The sequence below is a fragment of the Raphanus sativus genome, chromosome 2, assembly GCF_000801105.2.
Source record: "Raphanus sativus cultivar WK10039 chromosome 2, ASM80110v3, whole genome shotgun sequence".
NCBI lineage: Eukaryota > Viridiplantae > Streptophyta > Magnoliopsida > Brassicales > Brassicaceae > Raphanus > Raphanus sativus.
Genome location: NC_079512.1, coordinates 20,573,798 through 20,583,644, shown reverse-complemented (window position 1 = coordinate 20,583,644; position 9,847 = coordinate 20,573,798). Strand labels below are relative to the sequence as shown.

Genomic DNA, 9,847 nt, shown 5'->3' with positions numbered 1-9,847 from the left:
AATAACCTATCTATCTTATTAAAATAGGAACATTGCAACTTTTTCTAGGTGGATTTTAAAAAATGGATCTCATATATTTAAATTAAATGTCTCATTCTTTATATATAATACGTACCATACTCTAACTTTGCATTGATGTATTTCCTTAAATACAATTCTTCTTTTTGTCCATATTCCATATATGATTTTTACATTTATTACAAGTCGATTTAAATAAGATATATACTAAGAATATTAAAAATATTAATCGATCTATAATTACCCTATACAATTCATTTAAATTGATCAGTATACTTTCATTGGCCGTATTAATTTTATTAGTACAAATAACATTTGGTAGAGAAGTCATAGACACATACATAAAGATATGATTATTCTTATAACTACGTTGGGCCTAATCTACTTTCTAAAACAAATAACACATAGCTTCATATATTGTTTAGAATATAGTAATATTGTATAGTATATACTTATACATAATACTAAAAACAAACCAAACTGAAATATAATATATATCGAAAATGCTTTGAACCATTACACACAAAATATATTAGACCTCAGAGATAAAATTCACTTTGAAATTACGTAATAATTATTTTAAAAATTAAATTTCGTAATGTACAAAAAACATAAGTTTTATATAAAAATTTGTGTTACAATAAAAAAACACAACCGCGCTTGCAAAGTGTTATTTTTACATACGAAAGACAGTTTTGATATTGTTTTTTAAAACACAAAATTGAATTATACAAACTCGATACTACATAAAACTAAACAATATAGAATACATTTTAAAATAAAACCCGTGCGGGTGTGCATATGTTTATATAATATATAAATATATATATTACACATATTTTCATATAAATAATACCCCAATGTAAGTTTTTTATGATAAATGTTGTAAATACAAAATATATACCACTATATATTTTAAATAATATAGAAAAGATCTACTTTACGTTATCATGAAATTTAAAAATCAAATTTAGTAATTAAACACATTGCTTATTTAAATACATTAGTACACATTGTTATTTACCAAAATTTTATATTAATACACATTACGATCATGTATAACATTTAGTAAAAACAAAGATAAAAAAAAATTGATTCCCGCTCGGTCGAGCGGGTCATGATCTAGTTGGTATTATAATCTAAAATTTTGTCAATCTCATTATAGATGATCTAATTAACTAAAAGGTGGTAAAAACAATGAAATAATTTATAACAACATTTCATTTGTAAAAGCTGATATACCAAAATATTTTCATTAAATTCAATAAAATAAATTAACATATTAGTTTAATTGTGTGTTCATATATGTGAAGCACATTCATTTAGACAACATAATTTTTCATATAAAATTTAAGATTGTTTAGAAATGAAATGTTGAAATAAATAAGTGAAATACATCTTATAATAAAAAACTAAACAATTAAATATTTTTATAATAAAAAGCTAAACAATTAAAAACTAAACAATTAAAGATTAAACAATAAATAATTGACATTAAAGACATCTAAAATGAAATATAATGAAAGATTTCTTTAAAAAAAACATCATATTTTTATTATGAAATATATAATACAGTTACAAAAAAAATCAATAAAATCGAAATAAAATCTAGATAATTTTCAATAGAAAAAAGACATTTTCTATTAATTGTTTAGTTTTTCTCAATAAAATCACAGCCATGAAAACTAGAATTTTAGATGGATATAAGATGTTTTAATAGAAAATAGACATTATATTATCTTGTATTATTCAAAGATTTTTTAAAAACTAAATTATTAAAAGATAATGAAATATAATTTAAACAATTAAAAGATAATGAAATATTTTTTTAAAAACCAAACAATAAAATTGAAATCTAACCTAGATAATTTTTCCCATTAGATTACTTTTAAGAAATCAATTTTTAAATTTTAATAAACATTTTTAGTATTTATACTTTTAATAATTAATAAATGATATATAGTATTTTTGTATGATATTAAGCATTCATTTTAATCATTTTTAGTGTATAAATATTACATTTAGGTGTCATATGTATAAATTTCATAAACAGGGGCTTGGAATGTACATGAGCGTAATGGTTTCTTATTCTTCAGTTGAAGAAAAAATGATTTTTCTTCTTCAGTTAATTTAATTGTAAAGGTGGTGGTGTAGAAAAGAATGAGAGAGAAAAAGAAGATGAGAGGAAAAGAAGGAGAGGGAGATGATTTTCGTAGATGATGGTTGGTGGTGTGGAAAAGAAGGAGAGAGAAAAAGAAGGAAAGAGAAAAAGAATGAGAGAGGTGGTGTGACAAATTAAAGAATGAGAGAGGTGGTGTGACAAATTAAAGAATGAGAGAGGTGGTGTGACAAATTTTATTTTAGATATATTTTAATTGAAATGGCAAAGATGTAAATAATGAATCTGACAAAGGTCCCAAAAGATATTTAGACATAAGTTTACATGGGCAAATGCAAAAAGTTGCCCAATTGGCTAATTTAAACTTGAGGTCGCCCAATTCCCTAATTTCAAACTTGTGATTTGCCCAATTTGCCAATTTTTCTATTATTACTATCATTTTCAGTTATATTAACATGCTTACGCACGTTCGTTTTTTTTTAACTCGGGTATTTTTGTGACGGCCGACTAAAACTAAGATGTACAAAACTGCAAAAAATCAATGGTTATTTTTTTGTATAAACATCTCAATTTAGAAAAATATTTAAAACAATAATTTTCTTTTCATTTTATTTATAAACTGCTTGCAGATCTTTTTTGAAAATTTTCATCCTTTTCTATTCTTTTCTAAAAGCATTTTCAATGTATTATTCTAATTTTTACTCTTAAATAATGCAACACTAAAATAAAATTAACGATTTTTCCATTTCTTATTTAAAAAATATATAAAATAGTTCTATTTTACTTAATTAATAATTGTTATTGATACCTTCTACTTATAAAAGACTACCAATTAATCTTAGCAATTTTAAATTTATGAAACATCCATAAAATATTATTTATTTAAATTAAATATTCATTATTAAAAGTGATAAATCATAAAATATATATATATATATATATATAGATAGCATATTTTGATTCAATAATGAATATATAATATTTTTTCACAAGTATTCAACTAATGCATTCCATAATATATTAATTAACTTATTTATCTATGAATTTCTTAAATTGAAAAATAAAATTATAAAATCAGACATTTTTATTGTTTGGACAGTATTTCACCGATAAATTTATATGTTATTATGTTTATTCTGTATTTTTATTAGTTTATGAACTTTTTAAAAATTATTTAATAATATCTTATGAAATATCATATTTATTGTATTATTTTTACGTATTATTTACATATGAAATAAATACATTCAAATTTTTAAAAACCATTGTATAAATAAAAAATTTACTTCAAAACAGAATAATTAGTAGAATAAAAGTGAAATAGGGCTGTACTGCAGCATATTTTATCCCAAACATCAGTTTGGATGCGCTAACGACATCGTTTTCCAGTTTCAATTGTTTACATTAGTTTTTCAATTTCTTAGAGTGGACTTCACCAATTCTCCAAAACCAATATAACGGGCCTTATTGAGCCCAATGATCGGTGCTTTTATTCAACTAAACCAACCAACGAACTTGGAAATTTTCATCATTTATCAAAGTCTACAGGGCCGCAATTAGCCCAGATAAAAGATAAATATATAGTGTAATTATCTAATGGGCCGTTTTGTATTAAATAGGCCGTTTTGTAACATGGACAGTTGAGTCATATATGGTTTAAATAGACGCTTAGAATGACTGTTACGAATCAAATGAATCGGCTTTAAACCATTTAAAATAAAAGTGGGTTGTAATCTTTTATTTACCAAACAACCGATTAGATTTTTGTATAATGTATTTAAATCGTTTTCCTGTAAATCTTTTGCTGATCATCTTCTTGTGAGTAATCATAATCATCTTACGAATTGTAGAAGCTCTTGTGGTTCAAAAGAAAACGAAACTTACTGTTAAAGCAGAAACGAGCGGACCATTAGATTGCAACTCTGTATTGAATAGTGAGAGTAAATATCACTTGTTCCCATTTTGTAAACAGTCACCACCTTCGAAAATTAACACTACTAGGTAACGCCTATTAGGCTCGCGTGTACGTGTAACATTTGTGTCGCGCCACTTTTGTTTTTAATTTTATTTTTGTCTTGGTTCAATCCTCTGTCAAATTTTGAAAGGAAATATACCAAAGTCTAAAACCATTTGGCAGGGGTATACATGTCATTCGGAACAGATGAATATAATCTGTGTTCCATCAATCCATTTCTCCTAGCCCCTTGAGACACTGACCAGAGGTGATGACTTTTATACACACACAATCCTTTCTTCTCTCTCAACTATGTACCCTAGCATATACTATTTATATTTACAAAACAACTAAATATTATTATATTATTTTTAATTTTTTTGTCAAAATATTATTTTGATTCTAATATGTAACCTTTTTGACAAAGGGCTTGAGTTTAATATGTAACTTTAAGATATAAATTCAGATTAATTTAATTATTCTTTTGAATATATTGATTAAAACAATTCTTCTAGATTGAAGCACACTCATTTACTGCCTTAAAATAGTAATAATTTCATCTAATTTTAGAAACAATAACAATGATCTATACAATATGCTTTCCCTCATTTACTGCCTTATTCAGTTATTCTAGTATATTGATTTTTTCGGTCAAAATATTATTTTGATTTTAATATGTAACTTTTTTGACAAAGGGCTTGAGTTTAATATGTAACTTAAGATAGAAAATTTAAATTCTTTTATTGTTCTTTTGAATCTATTAATTAAAACAATTCTTCTAGATTGAAGCACAGTCATTTACTGCCTAAAATAGTAATACTTTCATCTAATTTTAGAAACAATAACAATGATCTATACAATATACTTTCCCTTCTTTTGTTAAAGGGTATATACATCGTATATTTTATCTAAGTTTTAACTAAAAGCTGATTGATCTTTTACTTTTCACAACAAAATAATGAGCTAGTTCAACGCTTCAACCATGAATACACCCTTTTTGGTTTCATCAAATCAAATCGCCCATTGTCTCTTTTTAACTAGATATCTCTTACAAAGATGGAATATATAATAATAAACGAAAACACAAAATTCCATAGAAGCTTATCATAGTCTCTCTTACACACACACATTCTCTCATTCTCTCTCCTCCCATACCCCATCAAATCTTTGATTTTACTAATAGTCAGTCCAAGATATATTTTATTTAAGAAGACAAGAGAGTCTAAAATAACTAGGAGTAGAAATAGGGCAAACACTTGTGTTGTAGGAGGCTACCACTGCTTTTGTTCTCAGCTAGGTTGCTTATGGAACTAGTAGATGAAGCTGATTCTGAACCTGAACCACCCATGTTTATGTTAGAATTAGTGCCTGTTCCACTAATCATTTGCTTCAAATTCCCATGTCCATTAATGTAGTTACTGTAATATCCCTGTGTGAAATCTCCATTGTACCCTTTTGTCCTCTGGTCAATGTGGTTGTCTATCATCATCAACATCATGATCTCTTCTTGCTTCATCATAATCTCTGATCTATTTCCATTAGCGTCTGAGGAGAAACTGTTGTGGTTGCTGTAGTAATCACACATATTGTGGTTGAGCGAGAAACCACTTGTGGCCGAAATGTTGTTGTTGTTACTCTCTGGTAGAGAGAGACCTTGAGGATAATTAGTCTTAACAAAGGGAAAGATCTGGTGGTTATCAGCTTCAAAGCAATCGTTGTTGGAGATGAGAGCTTTTGTTGGGTTTTCAAAATACGGATTGTAGGAAGAAGGTGAAATTGTGGTTGATGGTCTTTTCACAACCTGAGAATTAGGGTTTAGAAAAGGAGGAGCCATGGCTGATGATGAATGAGAAGAAGAAGAAGAAGACATGAGTTTCTTCCTTAGCTTTGTGTTCCAATAGTTTTTGATGTCGTTGTCTGTTCTTCCGGGTAGATGAGCTGCTATTATTGACCATCTACAAGTTTCAATATAGATGTCTATTAGTAGTTAATGCCGGAAGAAAATGTTGCAAAACTAGATGAATAGATGTTGGCATGTTGCTCGTAGTTTTGACTACAAAAATCATTTGCTCGTTCTTTAATATATTCACGCTAAGAATTCTTTTTATAAAAAAAAAAACATTTTGATCACTGGTACCATATAATTCTGAAAAAGATAACTTTTAAGAACTTAATTAGGGAAACCTGCTTCCGATGGCAGCAAAGAGGCTGAAAATGATCATATCTTCTTCCTCAGAGAAGTCACCATGTTTTATGTTTGGTCTCAAGTAGTTTAGCCACCTCAATCTACAACTCTTCCCACATCTCCTCAAACCTTAACAACAACAACAATAAAGAACGGCACAAGCTCTTATTTATGCTTTGAAGTTCAAAGAATGAGAAGCAGATAAAAAACAAACATTTAATTTAATTAAGAACATATACTCTTACCGGCTTTGAGAGGAAAAGAGATCCAATTTCCACCATTACCATACTTCTCAATGTAACCTCTAAGCTTAGAGTCTTCCTCAGGAGACCAAGGCCCTCTCTTCACCTTTGTCTTGTCGCAACATGGAGCCCTTCCCATTTTCTCTCGTTAGTGTGTTGAAGATCAGAACAAAAAGGAGAGAGAAAGTGTTTTCTTACTTGCTTTTTTAAGATGAACTTTTTGAGTTTATGGAGGAGTGGTTAATTTTTGTGGCCTTTTAATAAGAGACCTGGATTTGAACTCACCCTGTCAATAATAATAATAACAACAACAAAAATATAATAAAAATTATTATTGCTAAATTAATTTTAATTTACTTTGTCTCAAAAGCTATGGGTGTGCGAGAAGTCAACATGATTGACATGCATGCATATTCATTGTGCGTGTTTGAAAATTGAGGTTTTCCAATTATTTTATCAGCGCTTCGCTTTGAGGAAACTACACCAAAATGACTTTTTTTTTTGTAACTTACCAAAATGACTTTAGCAGCCCAAAAAATAGAAAATGAAACTTATGTGGCGGTTCTTGATTTATATTTATATTTTTGATATGGTAAGCCCTCACTCTCATGTATATCTTCGGATCTTCTTTACATTCCGTTCCGTAATCTTCTTCGTTAATATTTTTTCCTCCGGATATACTTACTTCATATATGTATTATTCTACAAAATTAAGCATGTGAGTTAGATATCTAACAAAAGGGCAACCCCACTGACGGGTTTTCTAGGATAGTATCTGAACATCAAAAAGTAGAAAAAGGTAAAAACCGGTGAGGGAAGAGAGTGAGGTTCGCCTCGAAGACACTTAATAAAACGTGAGAGAAACTTTGGTGTGATGTATCACATGTTGCTTTGTTCACTTTATCTTTCTAATTCAAAATTTAACATACTTTATTTGACATACTAACTGATAAAATGCTATAACTATGGTATGTAATTTTTTTTTTTTGAAACACAACTATCACTATGGTATGTAATTCATCCGTTATTTTTTAGAAGAAGAGTTATATTATAGAGTATTCACGTGAATAGACAGCCAGTTGAAACAATCAAATCTTGATTCCGTTAGTTTTGGTACTTTTCAAGGAAAATTCTAATTACAACTTTGTGCTGAGTTTTTTTTTTTTGGCTAAAGCTTTGTGCTGAGTTTGACAGAACAAAAAACCATTAACTAAAGTTATGGGGCTTGATTTGATCATTCAGTCAAAATTGCACAATTATACATTTCAACTATTTGGTTTTCATCATGAATTCAAAAAAACAAGAGGAATAGGAAAAAAGTTATGAAAAGGTGGTGGTATTACACGGATAAAAGGAGGAAAACATGTAACAAGCGGTGACTGCATCGATCGGACCAGTGAACTATATGGAACTGTCTGGCTAAAAAGTGACAACAAAACAAAACCCCATTTTGTTGAATTGGCATTAACCAAAAATTTACTATCATGAGTTGACTTGCTAATGTTGTTTCCATTATTACATTTAGTAAAGTGCCAGAAGAACCCTTCATAATTATTCGTATTGTACTACTTTGATGGACACTTGCATGTTTGAATAAATGTTTAGTCAATTTCACACAAATGATACATATATATATATATATATATATATATATATATATATATTTCATGATCAGGTGTATATTTAGGAGATCGAGACCGACTAATCAACTTTAGAGCTAATGACCCATCGACAGGTATGTATCCATATATGTACAGTTGATAGATCTACTGTTTATATCATTTAAGGTACATGTGTTTGATGAACATGTTTCACGCAAATACAGTCCTCAACTCATTTCCACATTTGTGTAAGTACTAATATGTATGTAGGCTCACTAATTCGTACACGTATATAAATCTGTGTGTACAAATGGCCGAAACAAAAGTTTCGGTTTCCATGTTGTGTACATGCTTAGATATGGCTTTTTCTCCAATTTTCTTAATTAATGTATTTCAAATAAATATCAAAATTATAAGAATCGTGCTGGTGAACAAAAAGTTTCGATTGTGTATATAATATAAAATTGGAGGTAGTGGCCTTTAGTGGTAATGTTCAATGCATATGTAAAAACCTATATGTAGAGAAATGCATTTGTAGAAAACTAGTATATGGAAATTTTTCATATGGAGACAATTATTGTCTCATATGTTCCATGGTTTTCTGACATCATTGAAAACAAATAAAACAAAAGAAGGTTGCTTCACATTAGTTTTTCACATGTGTTTCTATCTCATGTATCACATATACTGTTGCAAATGGTACCTCGTTTGGGGTAGGGTTGGGGGGGATATATAATAAAGCATTTCTGTAAAGGCTCATTTGCTTTTGAGCATTTTTTTCAGCAGAAAAACATTTAGTGTCATTGAATAATTCTCATGTGTCACCTCCTAGACAGGCAATTATGATATTATGTGATTTGTTCATAATATAAACGCATGCCTGATAATATTATGTGATTTGTTCATAATATAAACGCATGCCTGAATTATTAAAAATCTTACAACCTAAGGAAGTATATATATGTGTGTATCAAAAACCTAATTTCTTATATGCGCACGTAAAGGATCAATAAAAAATGGAGAAATTTTAATTATACCACAAGTTGATACTATTTTTTAAACTTACCATTAATGAATGACTATTTTTATAAATATTTTAAATTTATGATAAAATAATACTAAGCTAATTTTCTAAATATTTATTAAATTGATTCATAATGATTCTTAAATTTTTCAAAGTCTAGTGTTATTTGGTTTATAGAGTCACATTTCATTAAAATCTAGTCATTAAAATCTAGTGTTATTAGTTTGATGATTCAGTAATTCTATACAAAATATTTGTTATTAAAAAAGTTTTGATTTAATGATTCTACAATTCTATTGAAGTAATTGTTATTGGAAATTAGATTCTTAACATTTTAACTCACAAAACAAGATTTTGAGAATATTACATGTTTTCTTTCAAATTTTAAAATCTTATATTACTTTATTTTTAGAGATTTTCACAATATACAAAATTTTCTACAACTCTTTCCAAATTTAACAAATTTCTCAATTTTTAAATTCAACAAATTCAATAGAAATCTAAGTCCCACTAACAGCCTCTTAATATATTTTCGATTGATGGTGATTTTGAAAGTGATATTTAACTTATGTTATTCTAGACAAATTCTCTGAAAATATGCAGACAATCTAAAATACACCATAAAATAAAAATATATATCTATTACAGAAATAATATATAGATATTTTGTTGATGATAGAAATTTTGATTTTGTATTGGGTGAA

At 27.8% G+C, this 9,847-nt stretch overlaps 1 protein-coding gene across 1 annotated transcript; it reads right to left on the bottom strand.

Annotated features, from left to right (window-relative positions):
- Positions 1-5,157: 5,157 nt before the first annotated feature.
- LOC108840408 (transcription factor RAX1) lies at positions 5,158-6,760 on the bottom strand. The gene is made up of 3 exons (XM_018613239.2): positions 6,522-6,760; positions 6,276-6,405; positions 5,158-6,046 (listed from the first exon to the last, which is right to left on the bottom strand). The coding sequence occupies exons 1-3, from the start codon at positions 6,655-6,657 to the stop codon at positions 5,323-5,325; spliced, it is 990 nt and encodes a 329-aa protein (XP_018468741.1). The 5' UTR covers positions 6,658-6,760; the 3' UTR covers positions 5,158-5,322.
- Between the last annotated feature and the right edge of the window lie 3,087 nt (positions 6,761-9,847).

Coding starts and splice junctions, on each gene's coding strand:
- LOC108840408 (XM_018613239.2), bottom strand. CDS start 6,657: ATGGGAAGGGCTCCATGTTGCGACAAGACAAAGGTGAAGAGAGGGCCT. Junction 6,406..6,521: donor CTCTTTTCCTCTCAAAGCCG/GTAAGAGTATAT, acceptor GTTGTTGTTAAG/GTTTGAGGAGATGTGGGAAG. Junction 6,047..6,275: donor TTTGCTGCCATCGGAAGCAG/GTTTCCCTAATT, acceptor TGAAACTTGTAG/ATGGTCAATAATAGCAGCTC.